The 22,623-nt window shown below is 44.1% G+C and overlaps 1 protein-coding gene across 2 annotated transcripts in view; it reads left to right on the forward strand.

Moving 5' to 3' along the window:
- LOC110526625 (talin-2) overlaps window positions 1-22,623 on the forward strand; it is a 125,424-nt gene that overhangs the window by 48,015 nt on the left and 54,786 nt on the right. For both annotated transcript variants that reach the window (XM_090222649.1, XM_036964205.2), the window contains exons 2-21: window positions 1,707-1,874; window positions 2,131-2,228; window positions 2,766-2,895; window positions 3,008-3,160; window positions 4,083-4,225; window positions 5,345-5,472; window positions 5,852-5,915; window positions 6,483-6,587; window positions 7,893-8,048; window positions 10,687-10,788; window positions 11,011-11,087; window positions 12,050-12,230; window positions 13,983-14,096; window positions 14,598-14,706; window positions 15,496-15,704; window positions 16,746-16,844; window positions 17,017-17,184; window positions 19,477-19,611; window positions 19,743-19,902; window positions 21,028-21,194. In XM_090222649.1, the coding sequence (XP_090078775.1) occupies window positions 1,739-1,874; window positions 2,131-2,228; window positions 2,766-2,895; window positions 3,008-3,160; window positions 4,083-4,225; window positions 5,345-5,472; window positions 5,852-5,915; window positions 6,483-6,587; window positions 7,893-8,048; window positions 10,687-10,788; window positions 11,011-11,087; window positions 12,050-12,230; window positions 13,983-14,096; window positions 14,598-14,706; window positions 15,496-15,704; window positions 16,746-16,844; window positions 17,017-17,184; window positions 19,477-19,611; window positions 19,743-19,902; window positions 21,028-21,194 (2,634 nt within the window). In that variant the 5' untranslated portion in view covers window positions 1,707-1,738. The remainder of the gene's footprint in view (window positions 1-1,706; window positions 1,875-2,130; window positions 2,229-2,765; window positions 2,896-3,007; window positions 3,161-4,082; window positions 4,226-5,344; window positions 5,473-5,851; window positions 5,916-6,482; window positions 6,588-7,892; window positions 8,049-10,686; window positions 10,789-11,010; window positions 11,088-12,049; window positions 12,231-13,982; window positions 14,097-14,597; window positions 14,707-15,495; window positions 15,705-16,745; window positions 16,845-17,016; window positions 17,185-19,476; window positions 19,612-19,742; window positions 19,903-21,027; window positions 21,195-22,623) is intronic.

Genomic DNA, 22,623 nt, shown 5'->3' on the forward strand with positions numbered 1-22,623 from the left:
ACCGTCTATTGCGTCTCTGTGCCGCATAGCCATCGCTCATCCATATATGTACATATTCTTATTCCATCTCTTTACACTTGTGTGTATTAGGTAGTTGTTGTGAATTTGTTAGATTACTTGTTAGATATTACTGCACTGTCAGAACTGGAAGCACAATCATTTTGCTACACTCGCATTAACATCTGCTAACCATGTGTGTGACAAATAAAATGAGATTTTTATTGTTTTATTGACCAGTTAGCCTCTACACCGTCTTGTAAAGCGGTTTAATATGCTTAATTTTAAGAAGTTATTTATCCACTTTAGTTGTGATACAAACTTATAGGCCTCAAAGCATATAGGCCTATGGGCTAGGCTAAACGGGGTGTGTGACTATGATTATTTTTAAAGTAGCCAAAAAATGCCTTGTTTCTTGCCTTATGCTGGGCATCATTCACAAATGATATATTATAATTCACAAGCTAATGTTGTCATCCATCAGACGATTCTTGATTTAATCTTGTCTTTACATATACAAAATAACATATGTGTGAAATTTGTATTGATTTAGAATGGACTATTATCATGCACCCGTCTCGAAACAGGCAGGGGGACAAATACATGTTACCTATGCACTTAAATAGCTAATGCTCATTTTTTTAAATGCCAGCCAGATAGGCTATACTCCTGTTGTAAAGAGAAGCAATGTGCTTAATATTAGGAACGTTGAGAAATAAATATAGCAGGCCTAGCCTATAGAAAGCTGATTGGATCCTCTTTTTAATAGAGGGCACCACTGTTTTCTCATGCAATTGCATAGCCTATAGAAATGTTGCGCAACATGAGCTCATGAAGTGTTTGATTTGATTTTCGATCACATTTGCATTGTCAGTGATTAGAAGGACAGTAGAGTGCAGAGTACCAGGCAGTTAGCAAGTTAGGTAAGCTACTAATACCATCAGCAGCATCAGAGCTTGGAGAAGCCTAATTACCATGACTAAACGGTCATGTGGAATTTGACTGCCTTCATGACTCGTGACCACCGGTGTGGCGGTAATACGGACACCTTAACAGCCCTAGTCCTATAGATTGTTGGAGAGTGTTTTCCTAACTTGAGCAGGTTGTTCTGGTCAGTCTGAAGGTTGTATATGAGGTAGGAAATCCTCCCCTTACGCTGTCAAATCAAATTTGATTTGTCACACACACATTTTTAGCAGATGTTATTGCAGGTGTAGTGAAATTGTTGTAGGTATATATCTAGGTAAATAGACTGTTGATTAGACTTGAACCCTCTGAGTGTGTACCAACCAGGTGCAGTTATTTATCCTTGTCTGAGTAATATGCAGGATATGTTCTCTGTCGTCTCCGAGTGGCACATGGCTCATTTCTGTCTGTCTGGGTTACAGATGAATTGAGTTTCAGGTTGTTTGAGTGTCTGCCCGCTCAGTGAGACAGACAGATGGCAGTGTTCTTCTCACGTTGTTTATATCCAGATACAGACATGACTTCAGTTTTGACCCCATTCGTTTTCCCCAGACAACAGATGGACTGTATTTGAGAACTTGTGAATTTGTCATAGGCTCTAACTCACCAGAATGAATTCTGTGAAATATTACTAATGTGGTGCGGTCACGTCTGTGTCTTGGCTTCATGGAAAATAACTAAGTAGTTGTATTTCCTTTGTTCTCATCCACATCTTTTACTGATCTCACCCTCCATTCTCCCAGGTGTAGACATACCCCCCACACCGCCGGCCAAGATGGTGGCCCTGTCCCTGAAGATCTGCGTCTGCCAGTGCAACCTGGTGAAGACCATGCAGTTTGAGCCGTCCACGGCCGTCTACGACGCCTGCAGAATCATCAGAGAGAGGGTTCCCGAAGCACAGACTGGACAAGGTACACTCACAAGACACAGACATACAAGCGACACAGGCCACGTTCAAATTCCTTTATAGACCATCCTTCCTTAAATGGTTAAAGCAAGTGGCTTTCATCTGTACAGTCATGTCTTAGCACTGAGTACTTCAAGGAAGGGAGGATGCACTTCGGAAGAATTAGAATGGTACCTGCCTCTCAACACTAGAAACAAGGGCTTAGAAATGCATCATTCATCCTATTGCTAATGGTAACTTCTATTCCTATTGTCTTCCAGCCTCAGACTACGGTCTGTTCCTTTCTGATGAGGACCCCAGGAAAGGCATCTGGCTGGAGTCAGGAAGAACTCTGGATTATTACATGCTGCGGAATGGGGTAAAAACCTACCTAAAGCATACCTTCTGTAACCCTTAGTAATCTGACCAGTCCTATACTGTAGCGAGGGTTCTCTACTGTAGCGAAGGTTCTTTGTAGTTGTTGCCATGGAGAAAGTATTTAAAGTATGAGAATCGCATACTTTAACACACACACACACACACACACACACACACACACACACACACACACTGACACTATTCTTGATTGAAGTCGGTCCTCAAAGATCACACACACCAAACGTGTTCGTTGGATGTGTTTTCCATTGGTATTTCCTCTCTAGACAAGTGCTGTGTGTTTAAAGCAGGGTGAAGTACCAGGCCTGTTGGAATGACAGAGTATGTAGTTCAGAGGAAAGTCTTTTTCATATTGCTGTGTGTGAGAAATTAGAGAGTTGTGGGGATGGAATAGGCAACCGTTAAATTAGATTTTCTGCCCTCCGTTCATCCCTCTCGCCTTCGACTGGCTAAATGTTTGATCACTCGCTCTACATTTTGCCACATTTACAGTTTATATTTTGCTCTTCCTCCTTCTCAGGATATCCTTGAATACAAGAAGAAACAGAGGCCATTGAAGATCAAGATGCTGGATGGAGCTGTGAAAACTATTATGGTGGACGACTCCAAAACAGTGGGAGAGCTGCTAGTGACGATATGCAGTAGAATAGGTGAGTGGTCCATTATTTGTAAAAACACCTGGATTACATGATTTGTTTTAACACCTGTCATAGGAGAGCCAGTGGTTTGGGGTTGTCTGAAAGCTTTCCCCTGTGATTTCAGGAATCACCAACTACGAGGAGTACTCTCTGATCCAGGAGGTAATGGAGGAGAAGAAGGAGGATGGGACGGGCACCCTGAAGAAAGACAGGACTCTGCTCCGAGACGAGAGGAAGATGGAGAAACTCAAAGCCAAGCTTCACACAGACGATGACTGTGAGTTTAGGCCAACTTCACTTATTATTTTTAACTCCTTGTGAACTATAGGGCCTTAGTTGAGGCCAAACATCTCTAGCAGACGCTCTTATCCATAGCAATTGGGGTTAAGTGCCTTGCTCAAGGGCACATGAACAGAATGTTCACCATGTCAGCTTGGGGATTCAAACCAGTGACCTTTCGGTTACTGGCCAACGCTCTTAACCACGAGGCTACCTGCCATCTCTACAAATTGCCACTAGTTCTGGGAACATGTTGATACTGAAGCCAATTTAATTTCCCTTATGGTCATTTTTTTATAATTCAACCGATCATATGAGCCAAATAGGTTTTGAATAAAGTTTGCAGTAACAGGATTATTTAGTTAGCTAAATTGCATCTGCTATCCTTGAAGGTATTGCTCTGTCTGTTCTGAAAATAGATTTTGATACATCTGTGTGTTTCATAAGAGTTTGGACAGAAGCAACATTATTTGCCGGTTATTGATTTGACTGACATTTTTGTTTAAGCTATTATTTGAATAGTGATTTGAGTTGGATTCTGTTATCGCACATCAAATGGTATTTTCCTCCTTTTTTCCTGAGCGGTAGTGTCCATATCTCATGAGCTGTAGGCAATGGATGTCTGTCTTTGACTGAACACTTCACAGCAGGCCTACAGGCCATGGACAGGGCAGCTCCTCTCCAGCCTCTAGTTATTGGCACATCCATCAAACTGATGGGCAGCTTTACACCACTATTGACATTATCACTACCCCCCTTCAGGGGAACACTGACGCCAACATGGATTTTGGTTTTATAAAATATTGAGTCAACCCATGGGTTGACTATAATGGAGAGAATTATGGTTAGATTTTAAAGTTTATTGAGAAGGTCAGAATCTGCATTTACGAGTTAATATCTGTGTGTGTGTGTGTGTTCAGTAAACTGGCTTGACCACAGCAGAACGTTCCGTGAGCAGGGGGTTGAGGAGACCGAAACTCTTCTGCTCAGGAGGAAGTTCTTCTACTCAGACCAGAACGTGGACTCACGAGACCCGGTCCAGCTCAACCTGCTCTACGTCCAGGTCTGACCCTCACCGCGGTCTCTCCTCTCCTTCTGCTTTTAACACATCTCTGTCCACTCCACTTCCCCCTCTCCTACTCTTTCTTACTCTCTCTTTTCATCCTTCCCTCCTCAATAACTATCTTTCACTCTCTCCCGCCCCTCTCCTTCCCTCTTTCCTCACTCATGCCTTCTCCTCTGTTGTACTTGCCCTGCATAGTAGTCAGCAATTAAGCTCTTCACCAGAAACATGCTGTAATGGATGAATGTTGATGGATAGAGAACATCTGTTATTCCATTTTTTGTTTCCTTTTATAATAATAATTGAACACACACACACACACACACACTCACAGCCAGAGCTGGTGCTTCACACTCTGGTGTCTCATTATCACCACCACAATGATTACTGCCTCAAGGTGTGTGTGCACGCATGTATATTTTCCTGCATTTCTAAATCATTTGTCAGTGCATTTGCGATGTATTGTATTTTGATGTATGCAGCTGGCATATTGAATTTGTGTCATTGTCAAGTCATGGTGGGACCCTATTCCCTTGTCTACTGACAGTGTCCTCTTCTGTATGACATTTGGTCCCAGGGGTCCTGCCTAGTCTTTAACACACATCTCCTCTTCCTCATAAGGACTAAAGCACCACTTCCATTGCTAGTCATGTTGTGCTGTCTGTGTGTAATTACCTGTTGTTGTAGTGTATGTAAATGGCTGTGAGAGATGGTTCAGCCAGATAAAGGATCTGGTTCAATAAGTAGGTATATGAGACTCAGCAGGCTCTCTGTTCTGGGCTCATTATTCTCTGTATGAGAGTTGTCTCGATCAGGCTGATTGGCTGTACAACATTAAGGGATCAGGGTTGAGATGAGGTCATTAGAGGTACTAGTGTTAGACGTCTTTTGTTTTGACATGTCACCATGGTTAGATCCATCATTTCAGGAAGTGAATTGTTTCCCATTCAAGAAGGTAAAGAAACTGGAGTCAGCCGCTCCATATTACTAGTGATATATTGGGTTTCATCTTCATCTCTTACCATTCCAGAATGAAAACATCCGTGGAGAACTTTGAGCGGCTCACGTCTCTTATGACGGTGATTATATTAAATGTGTGTGTGTTTATCTCTCTCCCAGGCACGAGATGACATCCTAAATGGTTCTCACCCTGTGTCCTTCGACAAGGCCTGCGAGTTTGCAGGGATTCAGGCTCAAATCCAATTTGGGCCGCACATAGAACACAAACACAAGCCTGGATTCCTAGAGTAAGCTTCACTTCCTTCTGAAGACTACTTTAACTTTACATAATGCGAAGGGAAAGTGGGATACCTAGTTAGTTGTACAACTGAATGCATTCAACTGAAATGTGTCTTCCGCCTTTAACCCGACCCCTCTGAATCAGGGGAAGGATGATGATGAACATGGTGATGTTGATTTTTATCATGAAGGTGATGCTATTCAATACAAAGAAGACATATTGCTGGAAGGAATGTATTACTTCAGGGTACTGATAGAAATCTGTTATTTGTTTTCATAATACAAATCCTCACCATATTAAATGGGGTTTTGTTGTTTGAAACCAGCAGACTTTTCATGGTTTTATGTATAAACTCTCAACCTGTACCTACCTATAATCTATTTTAGCCTCAAGGAGTTTCTACCTAAAGAATATATCAAGCAGCGAGGGAATGAAAAGAAAATCTTTCAGGTTGGTCCAGTTTGTTTATGAATCTTATAGAAGTAGATATTGGGGCAGCAGGTAGCCTAGTGGTTAGAGTGTTGGGCCAGTAACCAAAAGGTTGCTAGATCGAATCTGTCGTTCTGCCCCTGAACAAGGAAGTTCACCCACTGTTCCTAGGCCGTCATTATAAATAAGAATTTGTTCTTAACTGACTTGCCTACTTAAATAAAGGTTAAATAAATCAAAATATATTGCCATTTTATCTTCAATTAATTTGCTTGTTTCTGAATTAATTATTTATTACTTTTGGTTCCTATTCTGTCAACTTCTTAGTCCCATACAACTGCTGATAGTCTAAATAAAAGTAGAACCCTGGTGGTTCAAGCACTGAATACTGATGGGCTGAAAGCCATGGTATATGAGACCGTATACCGCAGGTATACGTTTGTAGCCAGTTTATAATGGCAATAAGGCACCTCTGGGTATATGGCTAATATATCACGGCTAAGGGCTGTTCTTATGCACGACACAACGCAGAGCACCCCATCGTGCCTTACTGCTTTAATATATTCTATTCTATTTTCAAACTCTCAGGACCACAAGAACTGTGGTGAGATGACAGAGATAGAAGCTAAAGTAAAGTACGTGAAGCTAGCCAGGTCCCTAAGGACATACGGAGTGTCTTTCTTCCTGGTGAAGGTAAGATTGTGTGTGTGTGTGTGTGTGTGTGTGTGAAGCACTAGCAGGTGCAGAAATGAGTGGGTTACAGCTGAATATCAGTAGCTTTTCATGTTGTTGCAACACCAAGGCCTCGTTGCACTCTTTCATATCAGAGGAATGTCTTCTCTTTGGAGTGGACAGAATCAAATCCCACCTGAGCATTAGGTTTAAGACCAACCAGATGACTGAAATATGCTCATCTGGCTTCTACCAAACTGCACATTTCCTAGCCTGGTCCCTGATCTATTTGTGCAGTCTTGCCATCAACAACCATAGGAGTTGGCTAGTACTGTACAAATAAGATCTAGTACCAGGCTAGAAAAACTGACCGCACCATTATTCAGACTCCAGAGTCACACTTTCCTAGTTAAGAAATGGCAGAGCAACACAAGGCAGTGTGGTAATGAATTAGACTGAGGAAATATTGCACGTTTTGGCACACCCATTAATCTTATGTAGATGTGAGCTAAACAAAAGTGTTAGACACATTTCTTACAAATTCTTCATATCTGGATATAGACGTTTGAGTAGTAGTTAAAGCAATACGTAGAAGTGATGAACAATAAACCTTTTGATTCAAACACATCCCACAGTGGTTTATGAGAAGGTAATATAAAGACAAAAGTCATAGTTGATGGATTTAAATGGCTCTGGTTAAGCTGGTAGAACTGTAGCAAAGCAGTGAACACTAACTTACTCCCATCATCATCACCTCTGTGAGGTTCATTGTGTTCCTGAAAAGTGACCGTGTGCCTGCAGCCTGTGCGCTGGAGTGTGGCGTAATGATTACTTCCCTGTGAGCAGGGAGAGAGCGCGAGGGAGGGAGGGAGACAGAGAGCAAGCACCTGGAGAGTTAACTAGTGGTTTCTGGCTGCACCTCTGCCAGGCAGGGTCTGTCCTTTTACTGCAGCCCCCACAGGGAGATAGGAGGGGCCAGTTTGTTTGGTCCCCCCCGCCCGTCACCCCTCCAGCTCCCCTGGTCCCCCTGCCTGTCACCCCTCCAGCTCCCCTGGTCCCCCTGCCTGTCACCCCTCCAGCTCCCCTGGTCCCCCTGCCCTGGTCCCCCTGTTGCTTTTTATTTTTCATTGTTTTCTATTGACTGTTTGTTTGTATTAGAAGATTAATAGTATGAATTTGTTGTGTATTTTCCACTGTTCTCTGAGTGTTAGTTGTTGCTTATTCTCCCATGGTTCCCCAATAAGGTTTTGTTGCTTATTCTTCATCATTCTCCAATAGGCTTTTGTTGCTTAATATTTCCCATTGTTCTGTCACACTGTTTTATAGGAGAAGATGAAGAGTAAGAATAAGCTGGTCCCCAGGCTGTTGGGGATAACCAAAGAGTCAGTGATGAGGTTGGAGGAGAAGACCAAAGACGTGGTGCAGGAGTGGCCCCTCACCACTGTAAAGAGATGGGCCGCCTCGCCCAAGAGCTTCACCCTGGTGAGAACCCCAGCGTGTGTGTGTGTGTGTCTGTCTGGGTAGACTCCCTTCCTCAGTGCTGCCGCCTCCACTTCCTATAGTCCACTAGAAGACTGACAGGGTCCACAGAGACCTCTTGTATATTTTATACGCAAACACCAATCCATTATCTGCCCTCTAACATGTATGTCTGTTGTGCTGTATTTCTTAGGTAGATTACACATAGACTCTCAGTAAATGAAATGTTCATCTGAATGTTTCTCTTCTCATAAACAATTAGTATGAAGACTCTTCTCGTCACTCAACTTAATTTATTGAACAAACCCCCTTTGTCTTGCCTGCCAATGACTGCCCTTTGTGACTTTACTAAGAGTCAGTGACTAAAGAAATGCCTAATCTAGAAGATCTCTTTTTGTAGACATGCCGTCTTTACCAACACTCAATTGAATTAATATTCTCTGTGTTGGTACAGTTCAGGAATGTTCCCTCTGTGTCCCAAGTAGCACCATATTCCCTTTAAAATGCACTGCTTTTGACCGGAGGGAATAGGGTGCCATCTGGCATGCAGCCCCTGTACCTTGAAGCTGTTGGAAATTAAGCTGTACCTTTTGGTGAATGCTTTGAAATATATTCCTAGAATTTTATTCAACCAATCATGCGTATTCCTTTGTGGGGATCCTTTCATCCATTTTCAAACCCCTGTTGGCAGGGTCAGATCAGTTTCATATTCTAAAAGATGATGTCCAGAAATATGACTAAGGAATATAGAAGGATATTCTATGGAATGTCTCCTGATATTTAATGTCCGAAGTGATTTTCTTCTTTCCCCACACAGATTCTTCCATGTGAAGTGTGCCTTTATATGACAATAACTGTAATTGGTTTAATCTGACAGTGGCTACAGCCTGCTAGCAGTTTGATGTCTAGGCTCCAGCAGCTCAATGTCTGGCGTCTGTTATAAATAACTTATTCCATACGTTCACATGAATCCCTACACACTGAGCCAAGTCCTCTATGTAAACTCATTCCATACGTTCACATGAATCCCCGCCCACTGAGCCAAGTCCTCTATGTAAACTCATTCCATACGTTCACATGAATCCCCACCCACTGAGCCAAGTCCTCTATGTAAACTCATTCCATACGTTCACATGAATCCCCGCCCACTGAGCCAAGTCCTCTATGTAAACTCATTCCATACGTTCACATGAATCCCCACACACTGAGCCAAGTCCTCTATGTAAACTCATTCCATACGTTCACATGAATCCCCACACACTGAGCCAAGTCCTCTATGTAAACTCATTCCATACGTTCACATGAATCCCCACACACTGAGCCAAGTCCTCTATGTAAACTCATTCCATACGTTCACATTAATCCCCACACACTGAGCCAAGTCCTCTATGTAAACTCATTCCATACGTTCACATGAATCCCCACACACTGAGCCAAGTCCTCTATGTAAACTCATTCCATACGTTCACATGAATCCCCACACACTGAGCCAAGTCCTCTATGTAAACTCATTCCATACGTTCACATGAATCCCCACACACTGAGCCAAGTCCTCTATGTAAACTCATTCCATACGTTCACATTTATCCCCACACACTGAGCCAAATCCTCTATGTAAACTCATTCCATACGTTCACATGAATCCCCACACACTGAGCCAAGTCCTCTATGTAAACTCATTCCATACGTTCACATGAATCCCCACACACTGAGCCAAGTCCTCTATGTAAACTCATTCCATACGTTCACATTAATCCCCACACACTGAGCCAAGTCCTCTATGTAAACTCATTCCATACGTTCACATGAATCCCCACACACTGAGCCAAGTCCTCTATGTAAACTCATTTCATACGTTCACATGAATCCCCACACACTGAGCCAAGTCCTCTATGTAAACTCATTCCATACGTTCACATGAATCCCCACACACTGAGCCAAGTCCTCTATGTAAACAAATTACAAGCGAAGCCACTGCAGTGGTTGGGATCTTGCTTTCAATGTTATTCCAGTAAGAGATTCTGTATACAGTTTGCCATTTGCTGGAGCATTTGTCATGAACCTCTGTGTTATTCCAGTGTGAGATGCAGCATTTGGCGTTGCTGGCCTGTGTTTGACTGTTGTAGGATTTGGTATGAAGCCGTGTGTGTTTGCCTCTGGTAGGGATGTATAGGATTTGGTATGAAGCCGTGTGTGTTTGCCTCTGGTAGGGATGTATAGGATTTGGTATGAAGCAGTGTGTGTTTGCCTCTGGTAGGGATGTATAGGATTTGGTATGAAGCAGTGTGTGTTTGCCTCTGGTAGGGATGTATAGGATTTGGTATAAAGCCGTGTGTGTTTGCCTCTGGTAGGGATGTATAGGATTTGGTATAAAGCCGTGTGTGTTTGCCTCTGGTAGGGATGTATAGGATTTGGTATGAAGCTGTGTGTGTTTGCCTCTGGTAGGGATGTAAAGGATTTGGTATGAAGGCGAGTGTGTTTGCCTCTGGTAGGGATGTATAGGATTTGGTATGAAGCCGTGTGTGTTTGCCTCTGGTAGGGAGGTATAGGATTTGGTATCATCCTCTGTTTGTCTGTCTGTTGTAGGCTTTTGTAATAGTCCGGTATAAAATGCTATATTTGGTATGGACCTCTGCTGTAGGATTTTGGGGAGTACCAGGAGAGCTACTACTCAGTCCAGACCACTGAGGGAGAACAAATCTCTCAGCTCATCGCTGGATACATCGACATCATCCTCAAAAAGGTGTGTAGGAAACCCTTTCCCATCGCAGCTAGATTATCCACTTGTTAAAGTGAGGGATACTGCTTCTAGAAAACATCAATACTCCCATGCATGTCCAAATAGTTATGCCTAAACCTACCTGCCAATCACTATGTGTTGCCTTTTAGAGATGGAATAGCCATTGTCACCTTTGATCCAAATGTCACTTTGTGAATTTCTCTCTCTTTGTCTCTGTCTCTGTAGAAGCAAAGTAGAGACCGTTTTGGTTTAGAAGGAGATGAAGAATCCACCATGCTTGAAGAATCCGTCTCCCCTAAGAAGTATGTGAACTGTTATATAATGCTCAGCAACACACACTAGTAGTGTCCTACAGACCAGGGTTGTGTTCATTAGGGCATGCAACAGAAGACATTTAAAATGAAAAAGAGGGTTTATTATTGGGGAGGTCCAGTTAGTCTTGCCTGTTTTTGTCAGTTTTGTTCTGTTCAGTGGCTAATGAAGCCAACATGGCCTCAGTCCCATTTTATGTTCCAGCTATAATGTATAGATCTCATAAATACACCTGACTGTACTCATGAACAATTCCCCTCAGTGAGGATAGTATTGTCCCTTAGGATCAACTTCCTCTGTTGGAGTTTCTCTTTTTCTCCGTTCTCTCCGTCCGGATAAACAACATTAGTCCCTTTATCTACATATTAGTATTAGTCCCTTTATCTACATAGAGCTGTCGTTAAATTACGTAAGCTGTTTTCCTGTCTAGTCTCAATTGATGTTTCCGTTCCTGCACTGAGGGAATATTGGTCTTGAGCCCTATGTGCCCTGATCAAAAGTAGCACACTAATGAGGGAATAGGGTGCCATTTGAGACACAGACCTTGTGTTGTTCCCTTATCTGGGGCAGTCAGTGTGGAGGATAGCATAGAGGGAAGACACAGGCATTAATACTGTAAACTCACAGGAAACCAAACCTGGAAGGCTTCGTCTGAAGAATAACAGAGTCTTGTTCCTGGAAGAACACAATGAAGGTTTGATGTCGGCCGTGTTTCCTGTTAGCACCCCCCCCACACACACACACACACACACACACACCGAGTCTGGCAAACAGACACCACCATCCTTCGATAGTTGGATCACCTGTGGATGGGAATGGTGACGCTGTCACCTGAAATGCTATCGATAATTATGTGATGAATATTAAGTATCACAGATGCGTTTTTTTGAAAATCATGCACAGACCATAGTTAATTCATGTAGAATTTGTCTGTTTATCTGCGTGTTTCCAGGTCGACAATCCTGCAGCAGCAGTTTAACCGTGTGGGTCGTGTGGAGCATGGCTCTGTGGCTCTACCAGGGGTGATCAGGTCTGGCTCTATAGGAGCAGAGTCTCTCAGCATGGGCACCATGCCTTCTGCACAGCAACAGGTCATCATGGGACAGATGCACCGAGGACACATGCCACCACTGGTGAGAGCAGGAATGCAATGTTAAATGTTCTCTCTCTCTCTCACACACACACACACACACACACACACACACACACACTTTCTCTTTCTGCCCCTCTTCTTTCTGTTTCTCTCTCCAACTTTCTCTCTCTCTCTCTCTCACACATCCTCTTTTAAAATGTACAGTGGGGCAAAAAAGTATTGTCAGCCACCAATTGTGCAAGTTCTCCCACTTAAAGTTGAGAGAGGCCTGTAATTTTCATCATAGGTACACATCAACTATGACAGACAAAATGAGAAAGAAAATCCAGAAAATCACATTGTAGGATTTTTAATGAATTTATTTGCAAATTATGGTGGAAAATAAGTATTTGGTCAATAACAAAAGTTTATCTCTATATATCTTTATATCTTTGTTATATACCCTTTGTTGGCAATGACAGAGGTCAAACGTTTTCTGTAAGTCTTCCCAGGTTTTTCACACACTGTTGCTGGTACTTTGGCCCATTCCTCCATGCAGATCTCCTCTAGAGCAGTGATGTTTTGGGGCTGTTGCTGGGCAACACGGACTTTCAACTCCCTCCAAATATTTTCTATGGGGTTGAGCTCTGGAGACTGGCTAGGCCACTCAAGGACCTTGAAATGCTTCTTACGAAGCCACTCCTTCGTTGCCCGGGCAGTGTGTTTGGGATCATTGTCATGCTGAAAGACCCAGCCACGTTTCATCTTCAATGCCCTTGCTGATGGAAGGAGGTTTTCACTCAAAATCTCACGATACATGGCCCCATTCATTCTTTCCTTTACACGGATCAGTCGACCTGGTCCCTTTGCAGAAAAACATCCCCAAAGCATGATGTTTCCACCCCCATGCTTCACAGTAGGTATGGTGTTCTTTGGATGCAACTCAGCATTGTTTGTCCTCCAAACACGACGAGTTGAGTTTTTACCAAAACGTTCTATTTTGGTTTAATCTGACCATATGACATTCTCCCAATCTTCTTCTGGATCATCCAATTTTTTTTCTCCAAATTAGACTTTGTTACTTTGGTCCCAGCTCTCTGCAGGTCATTCAGGTCCCCCCGTGTGGTTCTGGGATTTTTGCTCACCGTTCTTGTGATCATTTTGACCCCACGGGGTGAGATCTTGCGTGGAGCCCCAGATCGAGGGAGATTATCAGTGGTCTTGTATGTCTTCCATTTCCTAATAATTGCTCCCACAGTTGATTTCTTCAAACCAAGCTGCTTACCTATTGCAGATTCAGTCTTCCCAGCCTGGTGCAGGTCTACAATTTTGTTTCTGGTGACCTTTGACAGCTCTTTGTTCTTGGCCATAGTGGAGTTGGGAGTGTGACTGTTTGAGTTTGTGGACAGGTGTCTTTTATACTGATAACAAGTTCAAACAGGTGCCATTAATACAGGTGGAGGACAGAGGAGCCTCTTAAAGAAGAAGTTACAGGTCTGTGAGAGACAGAAATCTTGCTTGTTTGTCGGTGACCAAATACTTATTTTCCACCATAATTTGCAAATAAATTCATTAAAAATACATTCATTCTTACAATGTGATTTTCTGGATTTTTTTTTCTCATTTTGTCTGTCATAGTTGAAGTGTACCTATGATGAAAATTACAGGCCTCTCTCATCTTTTTAAGTGGGAGAACTTGCACAATTGGTGGCTGACTAAATACTTTTTTGCCCCACTGTATCTCTCTCTCTCCATCTCATATCTCTATACGTGTTTAGTAGATATTAATCATGTCTGTGTTTATTCTCTCCAGAGCTCGGCCCAGCAGGCCCTGATGGGGACCATCAACACCAGTATGCAGGCAGTACAGCAGGCACAGGCTGATCTGGGGGAGGTGGACAACCTGCCTCCTCTGGGACAGGACATGGTGTGGAGACACACACACACACACACACACACACACACACACACTTGTCTCCACTGGGACAGGACATGGTGAGGAGGACATATAACAGCATACTGACCGTCACACACAGACAAGCACACACAGCACTCAGTTAATTTCACGCCCTATTAACTTATAATTAAGTTGTTAATACTCTTAAAGCTTCTGATCCAAATCTTTACATTTTATATTGTAATTTTCTGACGTTTGATTTTTATGCTTAACGGCATGTTTAATGTATGTACATAACACTCCTTAAAATAAATGTAACTACGTCTATGCTCACCATAGTGCTCTTCCCTCAATGCCATTCTCCCTGCTTCAGCTCCTAGATAGATCACCATTCATCCTCCAACTCCCATCCTGACTTTCTGATGTTTCAGTGTTCTTGTTTACTTGTATGTTCTGCAATTCAGCTTTTAGCTGCCAAGTACCACCTTCATGTGATAATTCTGATGAACCAGTACCATCTCTCTCCTCCAGGCGTCCAAGGTGTGGATCCAGAACAAGGTGGATGAGTCCAAACATGAGATCCACTCCCAGGTGGATGCCATCACCGCAGGAACAGCTTCTGTGGTCAACCTCACCGCTGGTACGTGGCTTTGGGATGACTCAGGAAATGCCATGATGTTCAATGGAAGAGTTGGATATTCCAGTGCTGTTGAAGTGACAGAAGGTTTTGAGTTTACATTTTTACAAGCAGTTTTTTTCTTCATTTTTATCTCTCGGTTTTAAATTATTCACACTTAACATTTTTCAAGTTAACGACCTGGTTTTCATTACGTATAAATCTACAGTAATGGTGAACTGATATCCTTTATACTGTGTACTAGTGGGCCATGCGAGCTGGCAGTATTCTTCATATCATTTGTTTGGTGCCATGCTGAACCCAGCCAAGGGACAGTCGGTGCTTCAACCATCTGTTTCAATATAAGGGGCCTTTTAGACCATCGTATAGTGAATAAGATGACATGGACCAGGGGTCCTGATCCTGGACCAGCGCTCTGAGATGCTTTATACGGTCCCTGACCCTTTCCCCTTTTATCTAAACATCTGGTCATTTCCACCAGCAGTCTCATGTCTAAACAGAATGATCTAATGTGACATGCTGAATTGACTGGCTGAGTGTAACATGTGTACAAGTTTGTGACACATACTGGCTCACTGTACTGCACCCTGTTAGGTACCCAGAGGACAGGCCAGAAGGGCTTGAGATGGTTAACTTGGCTCTCTTTATTTCTCTATCTCTGTCTCGCTTTTTCATTCTCCTTTTCTATCCTCTCTGCCTCTTTCCATCCCCACTCTCTTTCGCTTACTATACTCTATTCCCTCTCTCTCTGCTCTCTCTTCCCCTCCCCTCCTTCCTCCCTCCCTCTTATAGGTGACCCGACAGACACAGACTACACTGCAGTGGGTTGTGCCATCACCACCATCTCCTCCAACCTGACAGAGATGTCTAAGGGTGTGAAGCTACTGGCTGCTCTTATAGAGGACGACACAAGCGGGAGCAATGACCTTATGGGTGCCGCTAGGAACCTGGCTGGGGCCGTCTCTGACCTGCTCAAGGCTGTGGAGCCTGCCTCCGGAGAGGTGAGACGGGGCTGGCGGAGGCAGATGCCTCAGCACTGGTCCAGGAGAGCCTAGAGTGTTTACGGCTTTTGTTCCAGCTTAGTGCAAAGCAAGCACACTTGAAACAAAAGCCTGCAGATTGGCCTACTGCGGCTTTCCGTGGCCAGAGTTTTATACCAACAATGCTTTAGCCCAACACCTGTGGTATCTGAAGAGCACATGAGCTAGCTTCTACACATGATTCAATGTTCTAGACTTACTTGGACCTCTCATTAAGTTCCATTGTCCCTGATATAAGGCATTTTATATTCTCTTTAGTAACAGAACCAACATCACAGTTGATCTTTCCCAGTTGTATTGCCTGTAAAGAGAGGGTAACAGAAGGCTGTAGAGTGTGTTAGGTTTGACCTCTGATTGATTGGAGGTGTTTATACTGTACTTATCACTAATGCACCACTGGCCTCAATAATACCAACTGAGCTCCTACTGTATTCATATGGTGGCACTCCTCCCAGTTACAAGGCTTAATTTGATTAATATTTCCCTTTTTTAGGGAGTGTGTCATGTGTTGGCTGTCTATTGTATTCCTGCCCTCATGTCTGAACAGAGACAGATGGCCAGAGAGCGACGGCCAGGCAGAACCATAACAAAATATGGCCATTTGAACTATTCCCCCTTCCTTTGCTGCTGTGTGTTTTGTTCACGTTGAACAAAACAAAGGCTGGTGAGGATAATTCTGCTGTGAATGATTCATCACTGCCATGTTGAATAATGGATTTCACATAGACCTGCACCTGCAGGCCCAGTTCACTATGCTCACAGTGTTCTCTTCAAGGCCAGTTGGGATAATAATGTTTTTGGGAGATTCTGTCTTGACAATATGAAAATATCCTGATGTGGATTCAGAAATACAGTAGTAGCTCATCTAAGCTAGTCTGGTGTGTCAACCTTCTGGGGCTAAGCGTAAATGCTGAGCCAGCTGTAATTTAGGTCTACCTACCGTAGACCCCACATGGGCTAACCCTTGTGCCATAGCTGTACTCTGACTTCCTGTTCCCTCAGCCCCGTCAGACAGTGCTGAGTGCAGCAGGCAGTATAGGCCAGGCCAGTGGGGACCTGCTGCTTCAGATAGGAGAGAACGAGTCAGACGAGAGGTTCCAGGTAAGAGTCTGTTTATTTTCACTTTTTCTCATTACAAACTTTCACATGCGATTCAGACTCACCACATTTAGAGGGATTATTCTGCAGTTGCACCCAATATGAATTTCAAGCGTAACCTTTGCTTATTAGAATTTATTAAGAGGGATGGACAAAATGGTGATGACCATTTCAGGAGGTGCTGATGATCCTGGCCAAGGCGGTGGCCAACGCGGCAGCCATGATGGTGCTGAAGGCTAAGAACGTGGCCCAGGTGGCAGACGACACAGTCCTACAGAACAGAGTCATCACTGCTGCTACGCAGTGTGCCCTCTCCACCTCCCAGCTGGTGGCCTGTGCCAAGGTACAACACTGTAGACCTTTCACACACTCCCACTGACATTTCATCATGATGAGAATGATGTGAGAGGGGGAAAGGTTTGTGGCAGTGCTGCGGTGGATAATTCAACAACAGTAGCTATGATTCTTCCACTTCAATAACCCCAGGTAAAGTTAGTAACTTCAATAACCCCAGGTAAAGTTCCTAACTTCAATAACCCCAGGTAAAGTTAGTAACTTCAATAACCCCAGGTAAAGTTAGTAACTTCAATAACCCCAGGTAAAGTTCCTAACTTCAATAACCCCAGGTAAAGTTCCTAACTTCAATAACCCAAGGTAAAGTTCCTAACTTCAATAACCCCAGGTAAAGTTCCTAACTTCAATAACCCCAGGTAAAGTTCCTAACTTCAATAACCCAAGGTAAAGTTCCTAACTTCAATAACCCCAGGTAAAGTTCCTAACTTCAATAACCCCAGGTAAAGTTCCTAACTTCAATAACCCCAGGTAAAGTTCCTAACTTCAATAACCCCAGGTAAAGTTAATAACTTCAATAACCCCAGGTAAAGTTCCTAACTTCAATAACCCCAGGTAAAGTTCCTAACTTCAATAACCCCAGGTAAAGTTAGTAACTTCAATAACCCCAGGTAAAGTTAGTAACTTCAATAACCCCAGGTAAAGTTCCTAACTTCAATAACCCCAGGTAAAGTTAGTAACTTCAATAACCCCAGGTAAAGTTCCTAACTTCAATAACCCCAGGTAAAGTTAGTAACTTCAATAACCCCAGGTAAAGTTAGTAACTTCAATAACCCCAGGTAAAGTTACTAACTTCAATAACCCCAGGTAAAGTTAATAACTTCAATAACCCCAGGTAAAGTTAATAACTTCAATAACCCCAGGTAAAGTTAGTAACTTCAATAACCCCAGGTAAAGTTAGTAACTTCAATAACCCCAGGTAAAGTTAGTAACTTCAATAACCCCAGGTAAAGTTAGTAACTTCAATAACCCCAGGTAAAGTTCCTAACTTCAATAACCCCAGGTAAAGTTAGTAACTTCAATAACCCCAGGTAAAGTTAGTAACTTCAATAACCCCAGGTAAAGTTACTAACTTCAATAACCCCAGGTAAAGTTAATAACTTCAATAACCCCAGGTAAAGTTAGTAACTTCAATAACCCCAGGTAAAGTTAGTAACTTCAATAACCCCAGGTAAAGTTAGTAACTTCAATAACCCCAGGTAAAGTTAGTAACTTCAATAACCCCAGGTAAAGTTAGTAACTTCAATAACCCCAGGTAAAGTTAGTAACTTCAATAACCCCAGGTAAAGTTAGTAACTTCAATAACCCCAGGTAAAGTTAGTAACTTCAATAACCCCAGGTAAAGTTAGTAACTTCAATAACCCCAGGTAAAGTTAGTAACTTCAATAACCCCAGGTAAAGTTAGTAACTTCAATAACCCCAGGTAAAGTTCCTAACTTCAATAACCCCAGGTAAAGTTCCTAACTTCAATAACCCAAGGTAAAGTTCCTAACTTCAATAACCCCAGGTAAAGTTAGTAACTTCAATAACCCCAGGTAAAGTTAGTAACTTCAATAACCCCAGGTAAAGTTCCTAACTTCAATAACCCCAGGTAAAGTTAGTAACTTCAATAACCCCAGGTAAAGTTCCTAACTTCAATAACCCCAGGTAAAGTTCCTAACTTCAATAACCCCAGGTAAAGTTCCTAACTTCAATAACCCCAGGTAAAGTTCCTAACTTCAATAACCCCAGGTAAAGTTCCTAACTTCAATAACCCCAGGTAAAGTTCCTAACTTCAATAACCCCAGGTAAAGTTCCTAACTTCAATAACCCCAGGTAAAGTTCCTAACTTCAATAACCCCAGGTAAAGTTAGTAACTTCAATAACCCCAGGTAAAGTTCCTAACTTCAATAACCCCAGGTAAAGTTCCTAACTTCAATAACCCCAGGTAAAGTTCCTAACTTCAATAACCCCAGGTAAAGTTCCTAACTTCAGTAACCCCAGGTAAAGTTAGTAACTTCAATAACCCCAGGTAAAGTTAGTAACTTCAATAACCCCAGGTGAAATTACTAACTTCAATAATATACACTTAGATGTTCAAGTGTTTTTCATCTTACATGGTTTGTTTACTTCATATTTTTTCCTTTGTTTCTCTTTCAACACATTCACTCATTTTTCTCCATCACCCCTTCCTCTCCAGGTGGTGACTGTCACCATCAGTGCTCTGGTGTTCCAGGAGCAGCTGATCTCGCTCTTCCTCTAACTCTCTATATCCCTCTCTCACTTTCTCCATCTCTCCCTGCAGGTGGTGAGTCCCACCATCAGCTCCCCAGTGTGCCAGGAGCAGCTGATTGAGGCAGGGAAGCTGGTGGACCGCTCAGTGGAGGGCTGTGTCCAGGCCTGTCTGTCTGCCACAGTCGACGGGGAGATGCTGAAGCAGGTGAGCGGAGTTGGGCTCAACTCCATCTCAATTTCAGTACAGTTTTCACATATAGAAGCATTGAGGAACATTTGAAATGGGTTTGTCAGTGTACTTCCTGAATTGAAACTGAATTGAGAGACATCCTGCAGGTGAGTTCTGCAGCCAGTGTTGTCGGTCAGGCCCTGGGGGACCTGCTGGAGCACGTATGCCGCTACGCCTCCCACGGCGAGCCCATTGGTCGCTACGACCAGGCCACCGACACCATCATGACCGTAACAGAGAGCATCTTCAGCTCCATGGGAGACGCAGGTGAGGAAAGGAGGGAAGGAAGGGGATTCCCTAGTAGTGGTAGAGATGAAGTCGCTAAATAGAACTGTTAAATGCCAATAAAGCTTGATTTAATTGTTTAAATTGATGAATGTTTGTTGATATTTAGATTTAAAGCCTCTTGGTGTATAGAAAGTGTCTGCCAGCTACTCTAAAGAACCTCATTCTGTCCTGTACCCAACCTGTTGAAGAATGCTGGCTTTCAGCCAACAGCAAATATGTGGGTTCAAGTCACACCTGACATAAGCCTCAGTTAGTTGAGTATAAAAATGGATTGGAAATAGACTCATTCTCTCTCCCAGGGGAGTGTTGGCAGATTGGCTCGAGTTCTCAATGCTGGCTGCCAGATGACTGCAGTTTAAAGCCATGTGTTCTTTAATAGAGAGAATAAATACCCATCTCTCGTCTCCTTGGACTAGCAGGATTTAGTCATACAGTAGCCTAACTTCGTCTTGTTCTCTTTCTCCGCTCGCTGTGTCGCTCGCTGGCTCTGTCGCTCGCTCGCTCGCTGGCTCTGTCGCTCGCTCGCTCGCTGGCTCTGTCGCTCGCTCGCTCGCTGGCTCTGTCGCTCGCTCGCTCGCTGGCTCTGTCGCTCGCTCGCTCGCTGGCTCTGGCGCTCGCTCGCTCGCTGGCTCTGTCGCTCGCTGGCTCTGTCGCTCGCTCGCTCGCTGGCTCTGTCGCTCGCTGGCTCTGTCGCTCGCTCGCTCGCTGGCTCTGTCGATCGCTCGCTCGCTGGCTCTGTCGCTCGCTCGCTCGCTGGCTCTGTCGCTCGCTCGCTCGCTGGCTCTGTCGCTCGCTCTCTCTCTCTCGCTGGCTCTGTCGCTCGCTGGCTTTCTCGCTGGCTCTCGCTCGCTGGCTTTCTCGCTGGCTCTCGCTCGCTCTCTCACTCGCTCTCTCGCTATCGCGCTCTCTCGCTGACTCGCTCGCTGACTCGCTAACTCGCTCGCTGGCTCTCTCGCTGACTCGCTAACTCGCTCGCTGGCTCTCTCGCTGACTCGCTCTCTCGCTCGCTGACTCGCTCGCTGGCTCATTCTCATGCACACACACGTCTCCACCCCCTCTACTTCTACCCATCCCCCTCTTTCTCTCCCCTGTCTCCCCCCTCAGGAGAGATGGTTCGGCAAGCCAGGGTCCTAGCTCAGGCCACCTCTGACCTGGTGAATGCCATGCGGTCAGATGCTGAGGTGGAAGTGGATGTTGACAACTCTAAGAAGCTACTTGCTGCAGCTAAACTACTGGCAGACGCCACAGCCAGGATGGTGGAGGCTGCTAAGGTACAGTACATAGTAATGGCTTACTTACTGTGCTAAGCTTTCGGTCAACAACAACCTTTGTCAGAACCGGTCTGATGAAGGTCGTTCATTAAAAGCGTAGCACATTAAGCACTGAAACTTGCATCTGATCAAGTGTGCAGAGTGTGTCCTGTTTTCATTTATTTAGTAAAAAGGGTTTAGAGATGTCAAAACCATTCCACAGAGGCCCAGTGTCTGCTGGTTTTTACTCCACCCTTGTACTTGATTGAGGAATTAAGGTCACTGATTAGTAAATAACTCCCCTCACCTGGTTGTCTATCAATCAATCAAATTTCTTTATAAAGCCCTTCTTACATCAGCTGATGTCACACAGTGCTGTACAGAAAACAAGCCTAAAACAGCAAGCGAAGCACAGTGGCTCGGAAAAACTCCCTAGAAAGGCCAGAACCTTGGAAGAAACATAGAGGAACCAAGCTATGAGGGGTGACCAGTCCTCTTCTGGCTGTGCCAGGTGGAGATTATAACAGAACATGGCCAAGATGTTCATAGATGACCAGCAGGGTCAGATAATAATGATCACAGTGGTTGTAGAGGGTGCAACAGTTCAGCACTTCAGGAGTAAATGTCAGTTTGCTTTTCATAGCCAATAATTCAGAGTATCTACCGCTCCTGCTGTCTCTAGAGAGTTGAAAACGGCAGGTCTGGGGCAGGTGGCATGTCCGGTGAACAGGTCAGGGTTCCATAGCCGCAGGCAGAACAGTTGAAACTGGAGCAGCAGCACGGCCAGGTGGACAGCAAGGAGTCATCATGTCAGGTAGTCCTCAGGCATGGTCCTAGGGCTCAGGTCCTCCGAAAGAGAGAGCGAATTGGAGAGAGCCTACTTCAATTCACACAGGACACTGGATAAGACAGGAGAAATACTCCAGATATAACAGACTGACCCTAGCCCCCCGACACAAACTACTGCAGCATAAATACTGGAGGCTGAGACATTAGGGGTCGGGAGACCAACGATACCCCCGGACAGGGCCAAACAGGCAGGATATAACCCCACGCACTTTGCCAAAGCACAGCCCCCACACCACTAGAGGGATATCTTCAACCACCAACTTACCATCCTGAGACAAGGCAGAGTATAGCCCACGAAGTTCTTCCCCACGGCACAACCCAGACAGGAAGATCACGTCAGTGACTCAAGTGACGCACCACTCCTAGGGATGGCATGGAAGAGCACCAGTAAGCCAGTGACTTAGCCCCTGTAATAGGGTTTGAGGCAGAGAATCCCATTGGAGAGAGGGGAACCGGCCAGGCGGAGACAGCAAGGGCAGTCTCAATTGAATGGAAACACTAAAAACCTGCACACATTAGGCCCTCCGTGTGATGTGTTTGACTCCCCTGGGTTAGAGCATAGATTCTCCATTATGTATGTACTAGAGGAGTTGTCCAAACG

Source organism: Oncorhynchus mykiss, chromosome 26 (assembly GCF_057628025.1).
Source record: "Oncorhynchus mykiss isolate SJ-2025 chromosome 26, ASM5762802v1, whole genome shotgun sequence".
Lineage (NCBI taxonomy): Eukaryota > Metazoa > Chordata > Actinopteri > Salmoniformes > Salmonidae > Oncorhynchus > Oncorhynchus mykiss.